This window comes from Protomyctophum parallelum, assembly GCF_964188405.1.
Source record: "Protomyctophum parallelum genome assembly, chromosome: 5".
NCBI lineage: Eukaryota > Metazoa > Chordata > Actinopteri > Myctophiformes > Myctophidae > Protomyctophum > Protomyctophum parallelum.
This window is the reverse complement of record NC_139702.1, coordinates 18,402,164-18,429,857: the sequence shown is the minus strand read 5'-3', so window position 1 is coordinate 18,429,857 and position 27,694 is coordinate 18,402,164. Positions and strand designations below refer to the sequence as shown.

At 42.8% G+C, this 27,694-nt stretch overlaps 1 protein-coding gene across 2 annotated transcripts in view; it reads left to right on the top strand.

The window, feature by feature from the left end:
• The window catches only part of LOC310858707 (zeta-sarcoglycan-like), a gene marked incomplete at its 5' end in the record, with an annotated part of 557,496 nt that overhangs the window by 350,311 nt on the left and 179,491 nt on the right, over positions 1 to 27,694 (top strand). For both annotated transcript variants that reach the window (XM_083764948.1, XM_083764949.1), the window contains one exon: positions 8,483 to 8,584. In XM_083764948.1, coding sequence (XP_083621074.1) covers positions 8,483 to 8,584 — 102 coding nt within the window. The remainder of the gene's footprint in view (positions 1 to 8,482; positions 8,585 to 27,694) is intronic.

Below are 27,694 nucleotides of genomic sequence, written 5' to 3'. Positions count from 1 at the left end.
TGGGACCAAATGACCACAAATTACCATATTTCTTACGTCATCATTAAGAGCTAGTCATACATATACACACCACGTACTCTGGTCCCAGCAGATCAGACACAATTTGCTATTTTATTTTTACTGATTATGTATATAGTATATGTATGACTAGCTCTAAATGATGACGTAAGAAATATGGTCATTTGTGGTCATTTGGTCCCAGCAAAACAGGCACAGATTTGATGTTTTTCTGCATAAACATCGAATGGCGGGACAGCTGTCACGGCGGAAGAGACCGGGCGAAAACATTACTTGCGCGTTCTGCTTGCGCAAGTAATAAGCCATGCAATAATAGATATACACTATAAAGCGATAAAGTATAGACACGCATAGTGCACATAATACTTGCACACACCCACATGCACCCACATACAGTATGGGCACACACAGACCCACATGCACACACACACCCACATGCACCCACATACAGTATGGGCACACACAGACCCAAATACAGTACACATGTGGACAGAGGAATGGACAGTGGACACCCACACGGACGGACGGACAGACACACATTTAAATTCATAACTAAAGGTGACAGAGCCTTTCAGTCTGTAGCTTTCCAGAGACTCTGGAATGCTCTTCCGGTCCTGAGAGCTGCAGCAGCCTCTGCGGACATTAGGTTTTTTTTAAGAATCACCTAAATGTATTGTTTAAACACACATTCGTGGAATGTCTGTTTAGATTTTTCATCCAGGTGTGTTAATGTGTCTGCTGTTTTGTTTTCTGAGATAAATTATACAGCTTGTGTTCTTTAGTTATTGTTCGTAATGCTTCTGCAATGTTCTTCTGTTGTATGTGCACTTTGTGAGAAGTGCTTTACACTGGTACTGTGAATGCTTACTCACTCACTCACTCACTAGAGAGGGAATAGACTAGGTGAATGCTTACTCACTCACTCACTAGAGATGGAGTAGACTACAGTAGGTGAATGCTTACTCACTCACTCACTAACTAGAGAGGGAGTAGACTAGGTGAATGCTTACTCACTCACTCACTCACTCACTAACTAGAGAGGGAGTAGACTAGGTGAATGCTTACTCACTCACTCACTCACTAGAGAGGGAGTAGACTAGGTGAATGCTTACTCACTCACTCACTCACTCACTAGAGAGGGAGTAGACTACAGTAGGTGAATGCTTACTCACTCACTCACTAACTAGAGAGGGAGTAGACTAGGTGAATGCTTACTCACTCACTCACTCACTCACTAGAGAGGGAGTAGACCTATACACCTTTACCCATCACAAAGGAGTTCAGTAAAGCTACAACTAAGATTAAAAAATAATAACAAGTACCGGTATACTTAAAGGGTGATCTAACCATCTGCTCTTGGGCTGGCTGGGTTATGTATAGGGCTGGGCGATATGACGATATATATCGTATTTTCGATAGAAAATGTCTATCACGAAAAAAAAGCTATATCGCTTATATCGCCGTTTCGCTTTACGGCAGTATTTTACGTCACAGCGCTTATATACGGCATGCCCAGCAGCCCACCGCGCGCACTGAAAACAGTGAGCGAACACCTTTCGGATGTCTTCTCTATTATATACTCTAAGCAGGCCAACACGACCACAACACAAGCCGAGGTGGTGCTTGCACCTAAAAGAGGGGCAACGTCTTCCATTGTATGGATATGGAAGTGGTTTTGATTACATGAAGGGAGATGATGGCTGACGAGATTCAGAGCGGTGTAAGGGGCACGTTCGGAAATACCACACCAGAGCGAACTCATCTATCAGTTTGCATTGCACAATGCATAGCCCAAACATTTAGAATCTCGTAGAGGGTTTTTTTCGATTCTGACGAATCTCTCTACGAGAGTCTAAAACACAACCCCCCCCTTTACCGTCGAAAGTTGAACGTTTGTGCCTCAAAATCACTCTTACCTTGTACAAATGCAAAATCTAAGCTGCTTTTAATGTTGCCCCACTTGTTTGTGAGGTGTACGGATTCAGATTAAACACGGAACATGCTTATTTTTCAATAAAAAAGCTATTTTAATCCACTCTGTCTCGGAATCTGGCGGCCATCTTGCTTTTCTCTCCATTGTAAATGCGCAAGAGAACCCTGGCCGCTAGGGGCGCGGGCAATATTCTGTTGCGCCGTTTACCGCATTTACAATAGAGGATTCAGAAACAGAGTGGATTAAAATAGCTTTTTTATTGAAAAATAAGCATGTTCCGTGTTTAATCTGAATCCGTACACCTCACAAACAAGTGGGGCAACATTAAAAGCAGCTTAGATTTTGCATTTGTACAAGGTAAGAGTGATTTTGAGGCACAAACGTTCAACTTTCGACGGTAAAGGGGGGGGTTGTGTTTTAGACTCTCGTAGAGAGATTCGTCAGAATCGAAAAAAACCCTCTACGAGATTCTAAATGTTTGGGCTACACAATGCACAGTCCGCCTAGTGCGCTATTTCCGAACGCGCCCTAAAGTAACCGGTCATTCACTGTTATAAATGCAGGTTTCATGTTGGGTCAAATTGATAAATTGCGTGAGCCACGCATGTTTTACACAGTTGAACAATAAGCTTGTCCGTCGTCGGGTGCACTGCAAACTTCTTCCAAGACGTTCCTCTTACCTGTGCAGTCCTCCTGCTGCGTGTCTCTGTCTTGTTTTATTGTTCCAAATAAATTATTCCATTTGAAAAGTCCTTAATTCAGCAACAGCTTACAACAACAACACAAGACGCTGACTTTGTTGTGATCATCAAAAAAAAGGAAAAGAAAAAGCCCCACTCGTCCCAGACTCCCATATACGCACTCTCCATGGGCATGGAGAGTTGACGACAAGATCGCGTTCTCTCTCACTCTATCGCCTGTAGTCAATTAAACATCGTTAAGCTGCCCAACGTCTTTAACAAACTAAACTATAACTACAACAGAACATGTTGATTCCCTATACAGAGCTTAAATGAACTGAAACAACTGTAGTGACAAACTGTGACATGAGATATTTATTTTTTCCTTAAGCCAATTTAATGCAGACACAGGCCTGTACTTCTGTGTCTTATTTCTTTCTTTTTTCTTTTTAATTGTCATAATAATAATAATTATTATTAATAATACTAATAAAACGTTATTTGTATAGCACCTTTCATGACATGAAATGCAGCTCTCAAAGTGCTTTACAGAGCAATGGAGAAAAAAAGAAAAGCAAGGCAACGACATTAAAAAACAAGCAGTAATGCAATACAGTGAGGACATGAATAACAAAAAATAAAAGATCAATTAAAAGCAATGTTGTAGAAGTGGGTCTTGAGCTGTGCTTTAAAAATGTCTACAGAGGCTGAACAATTGAGTTCAGCCTCTAATTATTATTATATACATTTTATTTTGTAATATTTTGTACTTGCTTTGGGCCTGTCTGTGCATGGGAAGGGCATCAGTATTATATTCATATAATTAGACTGGATAATGTGAATTTAATTGTTTTTTGAGTGGTGCAACCATTATAGACAGCTATGTGTGTCCCTGTCCCTGTATCCGAGCACGGAAATAGCATAACTATTGTCACCAACAAGTGTCACTGTTGTGCAGCCTAACACAGACAGAGGCCAGGGAGGAGAGCTTGTACAGTACAGTACAGTACAGTACAGTACAGTACAGTACAGTACAGTACAGTACAGCCCAAGTACAGTAAAGTACTCGACCTGAACAAAAATTTATTCTTTTAGATAAAAAAAATAGGTATCGTAAAAAATATTCTATATCGTGAGTATATCGTTATCGTGATAAAATAAATTCTATATCGTGATATGAGATTTTGTCATATCGCCCAGCCCTAGTTATGTATACTCATTAATACTGTATGATATATCATAGCCATATCACCAGCAATATGAGCATACATCCAGTTACCATGAATAAACCATGCTCGGTGTCAGATTGCGTATGGGAATATGGATAATATACCGTCTCTCAACAATGAATATAATGAGCAAACATGCATGCAATCTATCAACAGTGAAACATTTGCAGCAGTTATTCTAAGGAGGCATCTGCTGCAGTACTTTAGCATACATCCCAGTAGTCCATGTGTAAATGTACCAGAGTGATCGATCCTAGAACAAGGAGAGACATTACTGTATGAGGCTTGCTTATGGATGGAGCCTGAGCTTGGTTTGGCTCCATCACATTGACAGTTATTTTGTATTTTTATTTCACTGTTGCGACTGCATTGACTGGGTGGAGGGGGGTGCTGTCAGGTTAGTTTACTAACTGAAAATGAGATGCATCGCCCTCTAGTGTTGATTACACAGATCAAGAATGCTATAGAGCTCCTTTTTTCAATCATACTATAACATTTAACTCTGTATGTCTCAGAGGACGGCTAGACAGTTCAAAAACCTGCCTGCTAGTGACATCATCAGGCAGGTTTGGTCATTTAAAACCCCATTTTCAAATGCATACTAACTTGGCTGTAGCCTTTCCCTGCCATTTGCTTGGAATTACATCGATGATGTCATAGGTATAGGCATGTCTCTGTCCATGGCCCACCAATGAGACACACAGTGAGTAGACAGAATTAATGAGCATTCATGAGGACCAATGAGCAGACAGAATGAGCATTCATGAGGACCAATGAGCAGACAGAATGAGCATTCATGAGGACCAATGATACAAAGATAAGGTTGGAAATGGACGAAGGTGATATACTGTACGTTAAGTAAAGCAATCTGAATACTTGGCACGAGGTATGAGCCTGGCTTCCGTCTGTGATTGGTTCCCTCCTCCCCGCCACTCTCACTCTGCGCCTCCACTCATGCTAGCCTCTCTCTCTCTCTCTCTCTCTCTCTCTCTCTCATTCTCTTTTTCCTTAATATTGCTCAGAGGACATTTCTTATAATTTCAGAGGGATTCTCGGTTTGTTAACAATTAATGAACATTCACAACAGCATTCCTTAGCTGCATTCTTCTCCTGATGGGCAGTTAGACTACTGTAATAGTCTAGCCAGAAATCCCTCCTATGAGGCACAGACAGAGTAGAACAAAATCACACCTGTGTGAAGTGCCCTTTAGTTCGTATTTGGGGGGTGAAGGGGATCATAGGGACTACAACAACATCAACATTTGACACATATACCAACCTTCTGCACAGCTTCATCCAGAATGACGGAACATTCAGCATTTATCTACAATGGAGAGCTGTACATATTTGGTGGCACCAATCATATTAACCAGACCTTATGTGGACATTCATTCCAGAGGCCTTCTCCTGGAAGAAGGTTGAACCCAAGGGGAAAGGCCTGTGTTCAATGCATCATATGTGCTGTTGCATTGTGGGGGAGATCATTCTCTTTGGAAGATGTAAACAAAAAGTCCACTTTGGAGGACACACTCACTGATGACATCTTAGACTTGAGTCCTACTCTTAAGACGTTATGCAAACTAGCAGTTATTCAGTACAGTCTGGAGCAGTCTGAACTCCCACACAACATCATGTGGGATCTGACTGCCATGAATACCAACTAGTGCTATCGGAAACAAAATTCGGGATTCAAATATAATTTGAATGTGAGAAAAATAAATATTTCTTCCAATGTTGAGATTGACATTTGAATCTTCTATTGCGGAAAGTAGTAGCTACTACACACCTCCATAAGTGAGAAAGTGGTAAAGCACAGCCACTTACAAAGAGATACAAACCAGCAGGAGTTTCTATAGCCTATATGTTGTGAACATGATCACTGATCAGCTCCAATGTGGACTGTACTCTGAGGTTCTGACACACCAGTGAAATTGAAGAGTAAGTTTTCACAAATAAATGGTAAATGGTGCATTTAAATTTAATCGTTCGTTCAACTTTGACCCCTCTATTACATGGAACTATTTTTTGGACGTAGTGATATGGACTCATAAAGCATAGTTCTGTGTGATAGAGGGGTCAAAAGTTGCACTAATATTTTAGGAATAGGTCAGCAATACAAATTACGTTAGTTTTGTGGATTCATTTACTTTTAATGTGTGGCCTCCTGTGCCCCCCACAAAATGACCACGACGTTGTGATTATGTGGTCAGCATGGTACAGCGAGTATCTGGTCACCTACTAGACAGTCAATCATGTTAGTGAACCCTGGAGAGAGTCCATGTTTTCAGCTACCATGACTTTAAAAACATAATGCTGCCATCGGACAGAAACATTCTAGGCATATCTTCATATTTCATGTTTTGTTTTGGGGTTTTTTTCACGAATGGATGCCCTACTTTATGAATACCCTACTTTACCAAACAAACGTGTCTCACAAGAGTAGGGTTAGGGGGATAGCCGATCTCCAAGTTCACAATTCTGTCTCTATCACACACGCACGCACACGCAGAACAAAATGCATGCACCCATTTTTACTTTTTCAATGAGATAGCCTCATTAATCCGCTGGTGACATTTTAAAATTGAACGTGACAGCGCACTTTGGTGACAATCCCTCTTGAGGAGAGAGCTGAGCGGAGAGAGAGCTGCTGGGTGACTTCATTAGCCCTGATAGATCGAGACACACAGACACTCCAAGTGCTTCAAACCACTGCTCAATGGTGTGGGTTAACCGCAGAGACGCACACCAGGCCACACACACACACACACACACACACACACACACACACACACACACACACACACACACACACACACACACTCTAACAATTACAAAATGTAAGTTGACAATTAAGTGTGAATTAATTAATTGTGATTAACGATTTAATTGTGGGTTTTTTGGTATTGAACAAACAATTAATTCATGTCTGCCTTTTAGGCTTTCAAGTTTAGAGTTTTATTAGGATCCCATTAGCTGGTGCATAGCAGCAGCTAATCTTCCTGGGGTCCACACATAATGACAGAACATAAAAACATGGCATTCGACATGGATGACATTACAGGACAATGATATATGTGACCAGTGCCAGTGATTTGAACCACAAGTCGGCAATAGTATAACTTCACTATAGAACAAAATAGATTCTTTCTTTTTTTTTGTGGTTTTCGTTTTTAGCCACATTAACACAGTTGGAATGTTAAAGAATGTTTTTATTCCATCAGAAAGTCGTTTTAGTGTCATTAAGTCGTTGTAATTACGTTGCAAAAATGTCTCTATAATGAAAGACTATTTTCCGTATTTTGGGGGTGTGAACATTCCTGCACGTATTTACATAGAGCTGTTTCGATTGGCCATACCTATGTATTGTTCTCCAGTTTCACGTAGCCGATCACCGCCCTGTCACCGGCTGTCAGTAAACACAACATCATTCTTGTTGTTTGTTTGTGATCATGGCTAGTAACTTTGAATTGGAACGCTTGCTTAACACTTTAAATGGACAGGCACAAGACGATCTCCTGGGAACATTTATTTCATACATGGTGGCAGTGACCCGGGTTTAGAGCTCACGGATGAATCTGACACGGATGATGAAGACCATGGCTGTTTTCGATCAAATCAACAGGAGTTTGTGTTGTGATAACGAGGACGAGGAAGACGAGTCTGGGGGAACAGCTGGGCCGGGTGGTGTACAGGTCGGCATCGCCTCGCTAATAAAATAATAAACTTTGATTGCGGATGTCATAAAAGAGCAAAAGAGAACGTAGAACAGCCGCATTCGTCTTGTAGTAAACAACTCGATCCAGACATGATCACGGAGAAATAAAATAACATACAAATATTTGACAACAATTTCCTCATCCACTTTCTGATTTCCCATTTTCTTGGAAGAGAAACAAAAAACTAAATCTACTACATATTGGCCTTAGAGAAAAAAAAGTACAGAAATTTTTAAAATGTAATCCTAATCATGTGTGTGTGTGTACGTTCGTGCGTGCATGCATACATTAGCTTGTAATTATTGGTAGTTGGTGGTTGTTGTTTTCTGGGCTTGTTTCAGTTTAATCACTTTAACCCTACTGTACAGTATATACATCACCTATTTGACTAGCGGGTATATGCGCAAATTGAGTGGCAAAGTGAGTTTAACGTCGTTTAACATTGTTTAATGAATCCGATTGTGATTTTCAGTTTGGATGTATGGGCTGTGAAGGCCAGAAAGTAGTTATTTGCCACTCAGTAGGTGTTCCTGCATAACTTCCAGGTATGATGTGACACGCATACCCTCAATCTATAGCCGGTCTACAAGCTCTCTCACTTATACAGTACATACTTGACATGGGACATTGTACATGTTGAGTACTTTATAAGTGCATTTTGTTGCCAGTACTTTTGTACTTTTACTCAAGTACATTTTGAATTCCAGACATAAAATAACAGAAACATGCTTGTTTGTCTCACATACTGTAGCACAAGACTCAATCTATGACCAAATTAATGACTAACTGGTTCTCTCCCTGTCTCTCTCCCTGTCTCTCTCCCTGTCTCTCTCCGTCTGTCTGTCTGTCTGTCTGTCTGTCTCTGTCTGTGTCTGTGTCTCTGTCTCTCTCTCTCTGTCTGTCCAGGATGGCATGGGGAACCTGCGCGTCACCAAGGAGGGAGTGAGACTGGAAGGAGAATCTGAGTTCCTGCTTCCTCTCTACGTCAAAGAGATACAGTCACGCAGGGTAAGACACTGTGTGTGTGTGTGTGTGTGTGTGTGTGTGTGTGTGTGTGTGTGTGTGTCGCTGCGTCGCTGCCACAAAATGTTTCTGCGGCCGTCGTGCTGTACCTGATGGGGGACTTAGATCCGAAGTCCTGTTAGTCTGAACATGCATTAAGGTTGGCGTACATGCATTAAGGTTGGTGAACATGCATTAAGGTTAGCGAACATGCATTAATGTTGGTGAACATACATTAAGGTTGGTGAACATGCATTAAGGTTGGTGAACATGCATTAAGGTTGGTGAACATGCATTAAGGTTGGTGAACATGCATTAAGGTTGGTGAACATGCATTAAGGTTGGTGAACATGCATTAAGGTTGGTGAACATGCATTAAGGTTGGTGAACATGCATTAAGGTTGGTGAACATCCATTAAGGTTGGTGAACATGCATTAAGGTTGGTGAACATGCATTAAGGCTGCTCCCGTGCTTGAGGTTATGTTTTGGTTAGGGTTAGAGTAATGGTTGAACTAACGGGAGGTCGAACCAATGACATATTACCACATGATGCTAGTATGGAGTCCTCGGCATGACAGAGTGTGAGAAGCACCCTGGGCCACATCATCCATATGGTACAACATGGTACATGTGTATGATCCAACGCTGTCCCCTCACATCCATTCATCATGACTAGCAGGCATCATTGGTCCTGTCAGCTGCAGTAATGTATAGGACACGCTACTTCCCCCTGTACTGTATGTGGCAGTCCATGTGAAACTGTGTGTGTGTGTGTGTGTGTGTGTGTGTGTGTGTGTGCGTGTGCGTGTGCGTGCATGCGCGTGCATGCAACTAGTATTATCTGTCTGTGCGTGTGTGAGATAAAGTGTGAACTTGTGTGTATCCTTGCCGTGTTGCATGTTGCAAGCTTGTATCTTCCCTTATCTATCTGTGCATTCACACATTCGCAGTGTGTGTGTGTGTGTGCGTGCGTGCGCGTCTTCCCAAGGTCACGCGCGTGTGAGGAGAATGCATGAATGTATGCATAATTTGTTCCATAAAGAAACCGTAGATGTCGCCTCACTGTCCAACCTGTGACAATCACAGCATAAAGGAACGCAGGAAATTTCAATTACAGAGACAGAGACAGAGAGATGGATGGAGATATGTCTGACGGATAGACGGAGAGATAAAGATCGATGTGTGCAGGAGTGATGTTGGACACATGCATGGAGTGGAATTGAGGAGAAAAGATCCAGTGGTGTGTTTTCTGTTGGGTTTCTTTAGGTTTCTGTTCTTGTTGTTGACAGACGCAATGATGAATGCGTGTGATACATTGGACTGTGGCCGCACGCAAAAAAAAGATGCAGCAATCTGTTACCATGCAGGAAATAAATACTTTCAAATTCCCCAATGGCAATTTGTCAATAGCTGTCATTGCAGAATGTTATACAGGTTGGAGGATTCACTGAACACGAACGAGCAGACTGAGCTATCTGCAAGCCTTCGTTTTGCTCTGGCTAAAAGCCCTCCGGGGCACTTATCTTATTCACTAAGACGTTTAGGTAAATGAGCTCGACATCAACAAGCTTTGGCGGAACAGAGTTCAACCATCAACCTCATAGTCCCATGCATAATGGTAATGTATGCATAATCATCACTGTCGAGCAGAAACCTTGCATCTCTGTACATTTTATTTTTGACTGGGGTAGCTAGTCCTACATTTACGTTTCTTTGCAAAAAAAAACTTTTTTATGATTAGTTTGCTATAAAAGTTTCCATGCTCTGGGCACTGTCTGGCCATAGCACTATTCAAAGCGGACACACGCTGGCCGGTGCTTCAGATCTAAACTTTTCTAATTAAATCACATGAACGGTGGGTCATACGGAAATCTGCTGCGGCGCATCCAACTGTGCAAGCTCAAGTCTGTCCATCGCTTCCCTGGCGGAAAACCGCAGCCCGTGGTTTTCGTCCTTTTTTCAGACTGTTACCACAGTCATAATTGACATGTATATAGTTTGTTCTTGTTCATAACACAGCTAGTTCTTGTACAAGAGTGGCGTGGAAAAAGTACCGAAAACGCTAGCGTTGTGAGGATAGATCATGCAGAAATAATTAGCCTACAAATAGTTGTGCATTCATATGCAGTGTAATGTAATGTTATTAGTCCAATAAAATTTCATAGCAACATTAATGTTTATGCTTTTTAAATTGGTTTATTCTTTTCTAGATCAGAGAATAATTTGCTGCTTTATTGCCCGTTATACAGACGCATTATTATTATTGAGGGGCACTAGCCCCTCCTATATTATAGTGTAGAACACAAACATTAAATGCCATTGACAATGAATGGATAATTTATGTCATGTAGACCAGGAGTTCTCAACCCGTGGGTCGCGACCCCTCTGGGTCGCCAAATTATTTTGGGGGGTCCCCAAATTATTTTGGGGTCCCCAAATTATAAAAAGAAACTGCAACTGAATGGCTGGAAAATGGAAATTAAGAGTTTACATAGTACACTACACATAGTACATGCATATACACCTTCCCTAATGATTATATCTGGTTTCAGTATTTATGGTGTATTGTCTCTATTATTAAGGTTATTGTAGCAGTCAATTTATATTGGGGGTCTGGAGGGGGCGGGACGGGGGTCCCGAGACATTGCCAAAGCATTTCCGGGGGTCCAAAAACGTTGAGAACCCCTGATGTAGATGAGCAAATCGGCTAGTTTGGTCCTACACAAAGAAAAACGACGATAAGAGCGCCCCTCACTTCATGTTTTATTTGTGTTCAGACCTTTTCCTCAGTGGTGCAAGTCATTATGAATTAATTAATTAATGGATGAATGGATGAATGCATGAATGAATGAATGAATGCATGAATGAATGAATGGACGGATACAATTATGCCCCCCAAATAAATGGATAAATAAATGGAGCCCCCTGGAGGTTGGTTTTCAGGCAAAAAAATATATGATGCCAGCAGCACTCATATTGTGTGCCTCAGATTATGCTGAGGAAAGGCATTGTGCTGAAACATGTCGGTGTGATTGCCTGTTTGCTTTTCATTGCCAATAACAGTACCGGAGGGACACAGTGTGGAGGCTGGCATCGTTCTCTTATACTCGTATTTCTGGAGCTGTACACACGGCAAAGTTGGTCCCATCGTTCTCGTGTGACTGTAGTTGTGTGCTGGGCATTCAGGATATCAGCCGTGCAGTGCTGGAACACCATACAACTCATTCATCCATACATTGTTGGGGAATAATTGAAATATAAGAGACCCCCTGGTGTGATCTATGGGTATTAGCCTATATCATGATGGGCCTATACATTGGACCCCATGTATATCTGATGTTCTATACTGTATACCCAATGTATATCTGATGTCTATACTGTATACCTAATGTTCCATGAACTTATACTATGCAGGTATTAATGTACTCTGTACTGGTAGTATGTGAACCAAGGCCTCTCAAGGCCTCCCTCTCTCTCTCTTCAATCTGACCTCTGGGAGAGAGCTGCCGTCGTACACATCTGTTAAACAGAGGTTGTGTGCAGGGAAAGGAATGTATTATTGCGAGAAGCAAGGGGTGAAGTAGCGATCGGAAAGTTCATCACCCGGGGAAATTGGCAAAGAACAATCGCAGTTTAGGCCGTCCAAGGGACACCTCATATCCCCCTGTACGAGAACCCACCATATTGGGCCCAGGAGGACCGGTTGATTAATGGTTGTTATTGAACGGTTGACGACTGTTATTGTACAGAGGGTAACCGTGGTCACAACAAAGCAGGTGTTGGCGACCGTTCCCGTGCGGTCATCCGGAGAGGTTTGGCCCAATACCGCCTAATAAGGATCAAACCAGAGATAGGAGGTCCTTAATTTGTGCATAAATACGGTGGCGTTTACCATTGATAGGGAGTTCTACCAGGCTGGCGGTGGAACTCCGGCCGATATCTTGCTATCTGTGCATGAGACCTTTTGACTTTTGTGAGAGGACATCTCTCATCTGACAACTACTTCTATGGATTAATAAACCTTTCTTGATTGCACCGTCGACTCCTGTCTGTCCATTTCGTCTACAATTGGATCTCATCCACAAATGGCGTCGCGAACATCGTAGATCATCCGTCAAATCCAGCCGTGTGACAGGTCACCATAACAAACAACCAGGTCAGTCACAAACTTTTTATAGCTAATTGATAATTAATTAACAAAATTAATTAATTAATTAATAACTAATTAAAAAGTAATTAAAAAGTTGGCGGACAGCCAAATTGGTTGACGAGTTTGGCAACTTGCCAAAAATTAATTAAAAATTGGCAAAAAGCCAAAATTCATTAAAAAATTGGCAAAATGCCAAAACGATGTATGGAGTCAAAAGAAGCGGCGCGCACGGACGGACACAGTAATACTGGTGCCGACTGGGGGCGTCGCTTCGGTGACAAGATACGACTATTTTAACAAAGTGAAAACGCTATAAACCCAAAACACGCTGGCTGGCTGATGGATCCCAAAATCTATAGAACCTGAAAATAGACAAAACTCTCCTTCTCTTCTGACCAAGTATGGATAAAAGCCAACCCAACTCCTGTGACCACAAGAAGTAAGGCATGCCAAAATCAGACCAAGGCATGTCGGGAGTAGCAAAGGTTAGCAGGCGCACGGAATCAGACAAAAAAACGTGCTGAGGATACGAAAGAATAGAATAGTAGCGGCAGTTTAACAGGCGTCATGCTAATTGGATATGAAGCACGACTGAGGATAGCAGGACCAGGTTGTACAAGAACTAGACGAAGAAGATAACTGTCGTCTATGTTGGAAAGATATGGCTGCAAGAAGCAGGACGTCATACATGAACTATGACTAGCAAAAGACGAATTACGAGTGCATAAATCTTGACCAACAACGGCCGAGGCAATAGGACATGTCCCTGTATGAGCTCTGGTCACACATGACAACCAAAAATGTATACAAATTTTCACAATTAAACCAGCAGCAAGGGGCAAGTCCACTATTTTAGAGCAACGAGCAGAGATGGCTGCAAGAAGCAGGACGTCATACATCAGAGGTATGACACGATGTCACGATATGCCAAAACTAACACTACGCTGCCTGCTGGGACAGTGGCACGCCGCCCAGTACACTCAAGCAGCGGAGTGCGATGTTTTAAGGGTCATGAGTCCATTAGGGAGGCCTGGCATGATCAGTTCCGATGGGGCCGCCCTGATCAGGGGCCGTCGGAAACTGGGGGATAAACAAGGGAAAACAGCCGATATTCATACAGGCCACTAGGGAAGGAGAAAGATGGACAGACAAAATGCATGCAATTTCCTTACCACCGTCAAAACACTAACGACTAAACTAACTACAAAAGAAGACCTAAGTGGTAAGTACCATCACCACACACAAGAGCAAACACGGATATGCCCCAGGCATCTGCAATACAATCTCTCTCTCTCTCTCTCTCTCTCTCTCGCTGTGTCTCTGGAAAGTTTTATCATGTCGTGCGCCACGCACAAATGCAATGTGATTATATGGATGTATAAACTGTACGGACATTCCTGCGGCAGATTACGCCCACTTTGATTAAACACTAAGTTGTTAGGGAAACCCTGAGTGAGAGAAGTGGTCAGTCAAGAGAGGGCTTTGGGATTTTGGCTGGACGGGCGCTTCTTTTCATTCCACACATGGACGCATGTTTTGTGGAAGGGAGAGAAGTACATATTCAGTTCAAATAAATACATAACGGATGGTGTTATTCAGGTGAGAAAAGCTAAGTTAAGATATATAACAGTATTATTCGTGTAGGTAGAGAGAGTTAAAAAGAAGGTGTAGAGAGAGCTAAAAATAAGGGGTGTAGAGAGAGTTAAAAGAATGTGTAAAGAAAGTTAAAAGAATGTGTAAAGAAAGTTAAAAGAATGTGTAAAGAGAGTTAAAAGAATGTGTAAAGACAGTTAAGAAGAAGGTGTAAAGACAGTTAAAAAAGAAGGTGCAAAGACTTAAGTGGAAAGCTAGTGTTTAGTACAAATCAATGTGGCAGAGTAAAAAACATGGAAAATAGTTGACTAAGACATTTCAACAGGGAAAATAGAGGATCTACAAGCTCATAAAACGCAAGTTTTGCCAAGTAAAGAAAACGCATAGCTACAATAAATTAGCTACCGCTCAGCTAGCAACAAAATATCCAACATCTCGCCGTTAACGGACTCAAGCGATTTTCCTTCATTTTTATCCGCCTTGTTTCTAAACTTGCAGTCCAACTCTAGTTCTACCCGTACTATTTTACCAAGCGGGAACCTAAATTTAGTAACGCATTGATGTAGGTCTCAAGTCTACCATCATTTAGTATTTCCTTCCAAGCCAACTTACATTTTATTTTAAAAAGTAATCGTAGCTTTAATGCTATGTTTAATTTATATTTACCTTTCGCATTTAATACTTGCATTTATCCAGCTTTGTTTATAAAAAATATATAATTTTTGTCTTATGCTGCTGCTAACAAATAAACTACCGCAATAGCTTCATTTATCCAGCGTTGAATTGTTTTTTTTAATTTTATTTTAATTTTTTTAATTTTCATTATTTTCCGAATCTTAATTTTTTAATTTTCATTATTCTCAGAATCTTAATTTTTTTTTCCGAATCTTAAAATTAAATTTTTATTATTTTCCGAATCCCATTTTATAATTTTGTTGTGTATTTTCGAATCTTAGGTTTAATTTTTATGATTTTACAGAGTCATATTTTATTAATTTTAAAATTCCGACTTTCAAAAGCCCACTCTTATCGTTAAATAATTCGTAGTCAAACCAATTATTATTTTAGTCTCAATGCTAGCAGTGAAGTCTCACACTTCCCATTTACATTATGAGTTTTGTCTCAAGTCTCAAGTCTAGTTTAACTTAATGTTATTTTTATTATTTCATAACAATTTTATTTTTTTGTCCTATTTCAACTCCAGATTATTTTATATTATTGTCAAGTCAATTAACAAAAAACACACATGCTGCTAACAATAAACTACCGCAACAATAAAGGCAACAAGCACTCAGGAAGTAATAAAATTATCTACCGCCTTTTACCTGTTCCTTTAAGGGAGGCCGGAATAACTAAGTGGTAGTTTACTATTAAAAATGCAATAACAGGCCAACAGGGCAGTGGCCTATGGCATCAAGCATAACGATTTCCGGTAACACCATCCTATGTCTAACCCATACAGCACAGGGAAGCTGACCCGCCACCAAGGCGCAACCATACAGGTCGCAGTGAGAGACAAAAGCTAACCAAGACCGATTCAGAGACATACCCAACCAGAGAAACAGCAGCCACACTAAAGCTAAGTCCACCACACTAGATGGCAGACACAGGTAGCGAGACGATATCAGACAAAACCTCAAGCCACTCAGGGTGCAACCCACAAAATATAGAGAAAGCACAACAAGTAGTGTTGTGGCTGCCAGTAAAGGTCATACAAGCAGACCGAGTCAGGAGGGTACCCAGCCAGAAACATCAGCCATACAAGTCTAAGTCCACACACAATTAATGGCAGAAGAAACCTTAGGCCAGTCAGGGCACAACCCACAAAATATACAGAGAGCTCAAGACAATATAGTACAGGATATAGAAGAAAATATAGCAGATCAGTTTAGGGTAGTACGCTCAACATCCTATAGTTACACTACAGCAGATTTTGAACGAAAGCAATTTCAACAAACACCAAACAGTCGCGTTACCACTTACAACTTACCACCACAGACATACCCACGAGCACAGAGCCAAAGGCCTTGCACCAGCCTGGCTAACATTAGAACCAGAGCTAGGCCGGTTGGGATCAGAAACAGTGTCACGGTCAGATACAAGGGCACGAAGCAGGGACACTATAGACAATGAACATTTATACCAAAACGAGTACCAATGCATACATACTGAAGCCACAATAACCGAAGAATACAACCGCACCTTCAGGCACGTAAGAGGAAACCACGTACACATTCACAAACACATACATACACACACACACGAAGACTACATACAAAGCACCCACAAATTACACCAGCAACCACAGATTACACACGGATGCACGCACGCATGCACACACATAGGGGTACAGATGCGTATCTTTGGGGTAGTGGGGGCACACAAATCTTAAAGATGGGTTGTAAAATTGCCTATATACAAAGTAAGAAAGAAACACAGTAAATGAAGTTCTAAACCAACCACCACCCAGGCCCACGTTATCGCCACCCAGCCCCACTCAAGGAGGCAGAGTCGGAGGAACACGGATTTTATTGTTTTTTTTGCAACAAGGACTATTCTCCATTTTCCAGCCTATCGGCGGCGAGACAGCCACACACAGGGGAGGATTTTTTTTGTACCTTGTTCACATGGCAGGGTTTTGTCCCTTGTGACATGTTTTAAGTGTTGTCACGATGTATTGGACCTTGACTTTTCTTATAGGCAATGTCCAAAGGGGGGACAGTGGCAAAAGCACCTGCGTGAAAGGAAGGAGAGCTGGTGGTCTTTGTTCAGGGGGATCGCTTTTGTGCAGCGAAAGCATGTGCAACACCAACGCAAAGGGTGAAACCGCGGTGGACCGCCAGGAGGGGTGGCCGCGTCACCAACAAAGACTAAGAGGAATACGATTTTTGAGGAATACGATTTTTTACTAAAAAGTTGCGCGAGGAATACGACCTTTTCTAAGCTGCGCAGGGCAGACATGTCCCAAGAACCTATAACATTGGTCATTTTTGTGCACCGAATGATACAGATGCAGGCGACCAGCAGGATGCCTACGGTCACTAACCGTGGCCACAGGAGTGCACCGGCAAGGAAGTGGGCTGAGCAACGAGGGGGGTGAGCAGTGTACCGCAAACTAAACACTGGCTGTTGGCAGTAAAGGCAGATCATATAGGGTACACACGCAAAGGCAGATCATATAGGGTACACACGCACAGACAGGTGCCCTTGGATTATTTTTTCATTTCTATTATTTTTGTTTTCATTTTTTGGTTCATTTCCTTTTGAACACTGTTTTCAGGCAATCGACTGAGAGGCGACAATGAGTCTCAAAGTGCTCACACGTCATTTAGAGCGCTAAATACCAATAGCAACTGAACCATCCTAATGATATATATTTGTGGGTTCCCACAGCTGGGCAAGATTACGCGGAGAATAACGGGCCACAACACGTATACAGGAACATGTACACAAACTGAGACACAAACTGAGCAACCATACGATAATAGCATCAAAATCTAGCGCATACAGCAAAGCATCAAAATCTACCGCAAGTAAACTAATTGAAGGAAGAAAAAGTAAACTAATTAAAGGAAGAATAAAGTAAAATAAAAAGCCAGTTGTGTGCAACACCCTAAAAGAGGTGCCACCATTAGTCAGGATCAAATTCAAAAATGCTTTAAGTCAATGGAAAAGTATAAAGGGGGGTGTAGGAAAGATTACATCCAAATAGTCAAATACAAAGATGCAAAGCTATTAGTATGGCACAAGAAGAGAAGTAATTGAGTAATGGGACAATAGGAGAAAGGATGTTACTTATAACAACAATTTAAGGAGATGACATCAGTCATAAATCAAAGGAATTAATGAATCAAATGAATTAATGAATAAATATGGAATGTCAAGATCTCAGCCCAAGATATCAGGGATCGGCATCATAAATTGAAATTGGAGCATATGTTAGCTGCCGCTAGACATGAACATATTTCACAACTGCTGCGATACATGGACACATACACATATAGGAAGACTGAATAAGGGAAACTGAAGAGTGATCAAATGTGTAGGATGAGGAAAATAATAATAAATATCTGACCACATTGTGACAGGTGAACCCAGCTGTTGCTCATTGTAATTGTGACATGTGAACCCAGCTGTTGCTCATTGTAATCTACAGATTTCCTTAAGCATATTCGTACCACATATTCGTGCCACATAGTGGGGCATTGTTCTTTTAATAGTTAAATGCATTGTGGACTTTGTCTGTGTCAGAACGTGGAGCTAAAAGTAATTTAGGTAAAATAGTAACCACGATAGCCTCGTCTATTAACTTCACTATTTAAATTATAGTGTGGGGTTAAACCTTTATGAAAATGGTAGCTATAATCACTATTGTTAAAATAGTGTATTGCCTCATTCTGATCAGCAGTCTACCATTTTACCAATTAATAAGAATGTTAAATTCCCCAAGCAGTAAAATGTAGGTTGAGGGAAATAGAACACATAGCCTATATTTTAAGGAAATTATTAGGACAGTGAATAGTGAAATACGATTTTAAGATGATACATTTGATATAGGGCATACTGATAGGAAAGAGTTTTTTTAATAGCAGTTCTACAAGCATGTTGCTTAAAAAATGGAGTTTAAAAGGTAGTCAGAACAGTAATGAAAAGGTAAGAATTAGTGTTGATGCTAGCCTGGGGTGGGTCATGCTGTTTTGGGAGATAATAACCCCTTGTAATTAATTTATTGTCTATTTGCTCTTCCGAGGGCGCCTCTGCTCTGTGTGACGGCTCATGTTACAGACAGGAGAGGAGTAAAGTGGACCACATTATAAAGCCCATTTGTAAAAATTGACCAAACCCAATAGTTACTTTGTAACTGTCATTTGTTATTAGGAATGTAAAATATGCCGGAAGCAATTAGTCGAGAACCCTAAGAGGGTTTTCAGAAGAAGCGACTAACCGTTCACAGGTAATGAGACGGAGGTCGGTGGAAACGACTCCAGAATGGTAAACCAAGAAGCAAGAAAGCCAAGGTAAGACGTTTTTGTTAAAAAGCGCACATCTGTACACTCGCCTGTTGTGAGGAGGGTCACCGCACACAAAGGATGATCCATAGGTGAAACCACCTTATCGATATTGGACGCTTGGCCAGGTTGGCTTCCCGGGCAGACTCGGTTGCAAACGAGTTTGGTTAGGAAGCCAGGTTAGGTTATAGTACTTTAGTCAATGACCGTGGCAGCGACCACCCAAACAAGGGAATTATGCTATAGGCTACTAAGAATGGGACCACTATTAGGAATAAGGTTCCCTAGGCACCTATTGTGCCTCACGTGTAAAAAGGCCCCGCACCAAAAGCAAGGAATGCAAGGGGTAAGAAGGCAGAGATTGTTATTTTTTTTCTGCCAGTTGCAGATCGGAGGTCAACAGCCCAGAGGGGAATGGAGGCCTCAGGGGAGGATGCCCCAGAGCAGGACAAAGACGGATAACCGCTGGGGATGTACTCAGCTGCACGGGAGGAGGCCGAGAGAACCGCTCAGTCCACGCCACCAGTTCAGAAGGGAAAACTTCTGAAAGGGGGGAGGAAGGCGTGACCTGGACAGAGGAGCCACAACATTGAGCGCACGTTGTGGACTGACACTGGGTGGGAGGAACCGGCCACTTGGAAGTGAGGCCTGCGGACAGGGAAGATAGGTGGAAGGGGAGAGTTTTTGCTGCATTCCAATGATCCAGTCCGCCGCAGGCTCCCTGGTGAATAGGCAGGGGGGAGGCATAATGGCCCTGCAGGCAGTCCAGGTCCATCTGACCAAGGGAAACGGATACCCGACAGGACTGGACTTTCCGGGGAAATCAGAACTAGACCCCCCTGCCCCACCTGCCCGGGCTGGCAACCAGAAGAGGATGCCGGCCCCAGCGAGGGGGAAACTGCCCATGCGGAAGAGTAACGGACTATGCGGAAGAGTAACGGACTATGCGGAAGAGTAACGGACTATAGGAGTGCAAACGCATGAACGGACACCGATCGAGGATAACGGACATTGCGAGACAGGCTTCGGCTCCGGGAGCCGAGCATCGGTACTGTGGCTGAGGGAGGGTAAGCCTGAAAAAAGGGTCATCCAGGAAAAGGCTTGGGGCGGAGAGGGCCTCAGAGGAAGGAAGTATGTAACTGTCTGTAATACTGTATAACCGTATGTGCATGACGGCCCCAGCATAATCTACACAATTATAATCTTCAGAATTTCTGGGTGAGATGTGATGTATCAGTATATGCATTCTGGCCAAGGAAGGGATACAGGGGGGAGGAGAAAGGAGTCCTGTATCTCTAATGGCAGGGGGTCCTGCCCACTGGACCATTGGCAGAACCTACTAACCAATTTAAGAGATGACCGAACGGCTGCCGTAACGCTAAACCAAACCAGGTGCAAGAAACCCTGGGGGAATTATTCCCTAGTGAGCTATCAGCAACATGTTATACATTACGCGAACGCGCGCTTATCACGTGATTATGTATAAAGGGGGGATTGTTGGGGAATAATTGAAATATAAGAGACCCCCTGGTGTGATCTATGGGTATTAGCCTATATCATGATGGGCCTATACATTGGACCCCATGTATATCTGATGTTCTATACTGTATACCCAATGTATATCTGATGTCTATACTGTATACCTAATGTTCCATGAACTTATACTATGCAGGTATTAATGTACTCTGTACTGGTAGTATGTGAACCAAGGCCTCTCAAGGCCTCCCTCTCTCTCTCTTCAATCTGACCTCTGGGAGAGAGCTGCCGTCGTACACATCTGTTAAACAGAGGTTGTGTGCAGGGAAAGGAATGTATTATTGCGAGAAGCAAGGGGTGAAGTAGCGATCGGAAAGTTCATCACCCGGGGAAATTGGCAAAGAACAATCGCAGTTTAGGCCGTCCAAGGGACACCTCATATCCCCCTGTACGAGAACCCACCATATTGGGCCCAGGAGGACCGGTTGATTAATGGTTGTTATTGAACGGTTGACGACTGTTATTGTACAGAGTGTAACCGTGGTCAAAACAAAGCAGGTGTTGGCGACCGTTCCCGTGCGGTCATCCGGAGAGGTTTGGCCCAATACCGCCTAATAAGGAATCAAACCAGAGATAGGAGGTCCTTAATTTGTGCATAAATACTGTGGGGTTTACCATTGATAGGGGTTCAACCACGGATGGCTGTTGAACCCGGTACCGTTATCTTGCTTCTTGCTCCGATATCTCGCTCCGATATCTCGCTATCTGTGCATGAGACCTTTTGACTTTTGTGAGAGGACATCTCTCATCTGACAACTACTTCTATGGATTAATAAACCTTTCTTGATTGCACCGTCGACTCCTGTCTGTCCATTTCGTCTACAATTGGATCTCATCCACAACATGTATTTTTATTAGGATACACTTGTTTTATCATTCACCTCTTCTCCTCCAGTGCATGGTTTTCCACTCTGCCTTCTCACCCATTGGTGTGTCAATGTGTGCTGGGAATCTAACCAACATCAAGCCAACCAACATCTTAACCACTTCATACAGGGAGATATTAGGCTTTTGGTCATCAGGCAGCGAGGCTCTGAGCAACTACTGCTACACTCCTCCCCACCGGGAAACCCGATCCGGGTCACGTCACCAGTGTAATGCTTTGGGAGCTTGTAGATAAGCCTGGGTCTAGGTTTCTGATCCGGTCTGGAGCGGAGATAACTCATAGGCAGCCGGAATAAGTCTACCAAGCGTGACCGCATCACCCAAAACAATTCCCCGGCCGCAATCAAAGGCATCAATAAAACCCTTGATGGGGCATAGTTTAGCTTATAGTAACAGTTTGTTTTGTATAACATCTTGTATTCCAACTCATAGCGAGTGGCGAGACTAAACTAGTAGTTATACTCGAGACAGCATTTAAATTGCGGCGTGGAAAAACCAGCAACCAGAAACACATGTTTTTTAAGTAGGCGTGGCCTAGACAGGATCACACGGGCCAGTTTAAAACGAATACCAGGCGCAAGTGGAAAGTCTTGGTTGCGCAAGGTTATATATACTTCCACTGTTTTTAGTAGGCTGCATTATTTATTTAGATTATTGGCAGTGGTCATTATGAGTCATTTCTTTGTATATTTAAATGTTTTTCATATCTGTGTCGTGATGTTTTCAAAGCTGTTAAAGCCAAAACATTTTTTTCAAGGACCACTTCACCACTTTCCAACCTATCTTCATATACTAGGTCCTCACTAATAATCATGATAAAATGGCACAATCTTTTCCATCCATGGGGAATCCAAGCTAATATAAACTGCAGGCTTTCTAGTCCTGAAAAGTTATATGAAGATAGGTTGAAAAGTGGTGAAGTGGTCCTTTAATGTTCAATGGAAAAATACAATTGCATGTTAATCGCAGTTATTTGAATGGCAATTAATTGTCAAGTAAAATTCCAGGATCGTGACCAAATTAGTTCTAGCCTACCGTGTATTAAGGTTGGGCGATATGCCAATTTTTTTCAACCGCCAATCGTCTGACCAATATTTGCCGATTGACGATGTATTCGTGTCATAAAAGTAAAGTGAGAACAGCTCACTGCAGGTCGCAAAAAAGCCAGATCTACAAGCTCTCAAGGCGCCGCGTCCTGCCTGTTTTCGCAGCTCCGTTTCGCTAGGCGTTGAGAGCTTGTAGATCAGTCTGTTTCTGCAGACTGCAGCGCAGCTGAGCAGCCAGGGTAACTTGCTCCCTTCCCTCCCCGCACCGGTCGTCGGAGGCTCAGAGCGGAGCCCACAAGCTGCTGCGGCCGGGCTGATCCACACAGGCTCTCAAGGCATCGCGTCCTGCCTGTTTTTGCAGTGCCGTTCGCTACGCGTTGAGAGCTTGTAGATCTGTCTATTTTTGCAGCGCTGGTGTCGGGGTTAGTTCACGTTGTCAATAAAAATAGATTACAGGCGGAGATGAAGTTCAATCAGTGGGTTGCACCAGTATTGGCTACACGCTAAGCTAAGCGCTAAGCTAATGAATGATCCCCGTGCCTATACACTAACACTAGTAGACGTTTTTTTATTTTCCCCCCCGCCACTCACGGGTGGCGCATTGGGATTGTGATGAGACACGAGACAGCAGTGTGCATTCCGTTGTGACTGTATATTATACAACTGCATGGGTCTGGACTCCGGAGCTTAAACAAAATCCTCGGCTCCCAGCCTTTACTCTGGCTGGCGGCTGCCGTAAGTGCCGTGCCGCGGTGCCCGATGCTGGCTGCTGACAGTGCTTAGTGCGGGGACTGTGGGAGCATACCATTATAACGGGACGGATTTCCACCCGGCCGCTGTTACTACTTTGCTGGGCCAAATTGATTCACATGTTGCTCACACTTTACAGGTTATCTGGGCTAAATCGTCCCGAGAAATCGCCTAATAAAAACATTCTGCGATTGGATTCGTATATTTGCGATTGACGATGTATTCGTATCGTCACCCAACCCTACCGTGTATATGTGTTTATCATGCATCATTACTATTTACCAGTGGTGGAAAAAGTAGCAATACTGCAATTTAGAAATACTCTTTTACAAGTAAAAGCCTGGAATTCTAAACTTTATAAAAACAGTATAAAACAGGGCTCAGAATGTATTCAATCTATCATTAGCGGAAAGCGGCATTCTGGACATGACCAGAGAGTTTGACAAGCTATAGTGTTTGATTCCAGGCGTTTGGAGTATGGAGTGGAATTTGTGCCATTCACATGAGACCCTCCAATGGATTTGTGTTTGTGAGGAAGGTTTGGAATGGGATTAACGTATTTGAGACTTTCCTTATCTCCTACCAAATATCAGTGTTTCCGTGGACTTCCGTGAGTGCAGGCTCTTCATTAGCCAGAGTTCTGTCAGGACAAAGAGCATACAGGGGCTGCATGCAGAGGCATTAATCACATCTCTATACAATCTGTAATTCTGCTCACACTGTCTCACACTGAGGCTATCTGAGGTTGAAGTCCTCTAGGGGTATATGCAGTCTATCGTTGCTGTCGGTGGAAACCTTGTATGTCCTAAACCGTTCCTCTTTCCTCATTATTGCTACGTTTGTGCGACACTCACTCATTTATTAACTAGGGCTTACATTTACAAAACGTGCGTGCGTGCGCGCCCGTGCGTATGCATGCATGCGTGTGTCCGTGCGTCTGTGCGTCTGCGTCCGTGAGAGAAGCTATTTTCAGTATAACATTGATGTTTGGTTACAAGTGAACATTTGCTATGTCCTCTGTCCTCCATGGTCCTCAACTGGTTGGGGTCCCATGGGTGGGGATGACAAGGCCAGACTCCGTCATCCCAGCACTGGATACCGAGAGAGGAGTGCAAACAAATGGAAGGATGGAAGGAAAGCAGAGAGGGAATGAGAGTGTGCATGTGTATTAATACATTCAAATACTGTACTGGAGTAGAATTTTGTACAATTTTGTAACTCATCCCAATTTTGTAAAAAGACTGTTTTCCATTTTGCTTTAATTCATCAAGTAACTTCTCATTTTGTTCGATTCATTAATTCATTCATGTAAACTTTACGTGACTGAAGAATCCAACGTACAATGTCGTAAAGGAATGTAATGTGTTATGACTCGAGTGTGGTGTGACCCAAAAGCACAGCAAGGAGAGACAGATCATGAGTAAAGCACACCCGGGCGGGTTTTTATTCACAAACACGGGGGGTTGAAAGGAGTGCAGGGGTCCGTAGGTTGCTCCACAGAGCTCGGGTACCGGAAACACTGGAGGGGAGAAGAGAAGGTCGAGTCAATGGCAGGTTCACAGAGTAAAGGGAATAGCACAGTAACGGCGTGACGTTTAACTGTCTAACACTACAACACTGAGAGCCTAAGTCTAGCTGTCTAACATTACCAACCGTAGACTGGTGAAGAACTGGCGCTGAGCTGCAGACAGGCCTGGTTCTTGTAGGCTCATCAGGTGATTGCAGACGACCTCCAGGTGGGGAGATAGTAACAGGGAGAGAGGTGCTGTGGAGTGCTCTGGAGTCCCCTGGTGGCGCTGAAGTGCCCAGAACACCCACAGCACAAGGATGTAGAGGTGATGGAGAGCGAACCGTAACAGTAAAGTAAACCAACATTTTCGTCGTATTGAAGACATCATTGGGGCGGCCATAGCTGAATGGTCCGTCTGGGAAGCCAGTGGCTCTGGTTGTCTTGAGTTCCATTCCAGGCATTCCACATGGCCACAATCAGCTGGGTGAAGCTGAAGACTGAATTCCCCCCGTGGGATGAAAAAGGTCACTATTGTTTTGGAATGAGTAACTGAACTATTCCTTTAAGATGAAATTCAAAAGAAACATATTATAAAAGGACATTTGAAGATACTTAAAACATAGTTATTAGAGTCAAGAGAATAGACAATAATGCTGAAATACTACATGTACAAATATGACCATACAGTGCAGCACGGCAATATGTTAACCTCAGTCAATAGAAAGCTCTTTGTGCTATGTCACCTGAAATTTGGAGTCCAAGACCCTGAATAGATTTTGATCTGCACAGGCTATATGTGCTCCCGTTATGCTGGAGTATGCAGTCCCAGTCCGGCACCGTTTCTTGACTGTCGGCCAAACTAAAAGGCTGGAAACAGTTCAGAAACCATCGTGCAAAATCATACTTGGCCAGAGGTACTCAGGATACACAGAGAAGCACTCTCAACTCAGTCTACTGTGCCTTGACTTCACCAGGAAGCTGTTCAAGTCCAACTTCAGAAACTGCGAGTAAAGCTGGACACAGACTTTTAATTTAGTCCATGGCTCAAAAAAATATATTACTTCAGTTTTCGTCGTTGTTGTATTGAAGAGCATTCTGGCACATTGTTGATTTGGTCAATGCATTTGCTTTTATTGGACCACAGTCCCCTGGTGATGTGGTTATGTAAATGTGTGTATCGTCTGCATAATTATGGTAACATTTTGTTGAGGGAGGCCGAAAAAAGGCATACATGAACATTGTGTCTGTAATTTGCGGGTTATTTTATCTTTGGCCTGTGCATCTGTTTTGAAGTTTCGGCCCTGGCATGGTACTGGGGATGTTCCCACCATCTGCTTAATATATCATTATATACTGTATATAAAAAGAACAATATTGAGTCAAGGTCACTTTGAGACACACTGGTGTAGCAGACATTACATGTTAAAAGACCTACATTCAGAAGCCATAAACAATGCTTTTTCTGAAGGTAAACTTTATTCTATTTGTTTTAGCGGTCTTAACATCTTGTTTTCTTCATAATAATATTGGTCTTTTACATTTTAACATTTGGAAACGCCCTTACTCATTGACCAGAGCTACATCCCTACCTGCTTTCTCTGCACCATTTAAGGCAGTTTCCAAATGTTAAAATGTAAAAGACCAATATTATTATGGAGAAAACAAGAAGTTAAGACCGCTAAAACAAATAGAATAAAGTTTACCTTCAGAAAAAGCATTGTTCATGGCTTCTGAATGTAGGTATTTTAACATGTAATGTCTATGGAGTGACGTCACGTCTACACCACTAGGTCTGGAAAGGGGGCGGGGAAGGGCTGTGAGATAGGCCTATAACAGCACCCTGACTCTGTTCTACAAGAACAGAGCCTCAACTAGAAAAAGTGCCCTTCTGGGCACAGGTCTCCACCAGGTTATCCACAGATCCGTGCAGTTAGAGGTAAAACACTTTTGGGCCAGTTATAGCGCCACCTTGAGGCTGAGTTGAAATTGTTCATGTGGCATTTCGTCCTCGGCCTAGTGGGAATGTGGGTGCACAATTTCAGGGAAATCACGCGATGTGTTCATGATTTGCAGCATTTTGTTTGAAACTGAGCACTCCTGTGAACTTTGGAAGCCAATCTTAACCAATCAGGATGGAGTCTGAGAAATGTGAAAGACCGGTTTCGTTGAATGGCTCTAGAGAGACTGTGTACCAATTTGCGTGATGTTTGGACAAAATCTGTAGGTGTACTGTGCAAAAACTTGTTTTGCACAAAGCGGCCTCCTGGTGGCGCTATAACAGGCCGTTCTGGAACATTTGGGGCAGAGGTTCATCGTTGGCATCCAGGGAGTGTGTGTGCAAAATTTGGCATCGAGCGGGTTAACGGTGGCCGAGATTAGCTGCTCACGGACGGACGGACACACACACACACACGGACGGACACACGGACGGACGGAGTGCAAAACATACTCTCCCCCCATGCCTTCGGCCTGGTGGAGACAATAAAGTTTACCTTCAGAAAAAGCATTGTTCATGGCTTCTGAATGTAGGTCTTTTAACATGTAATGTCTATGGAGTGACGTCACGTCTACACCACTAGGTCTGGGAAGGGGGCGGGGAAGGGCTGTGAGATAGGCCTATAGCAGCACCCTGACTC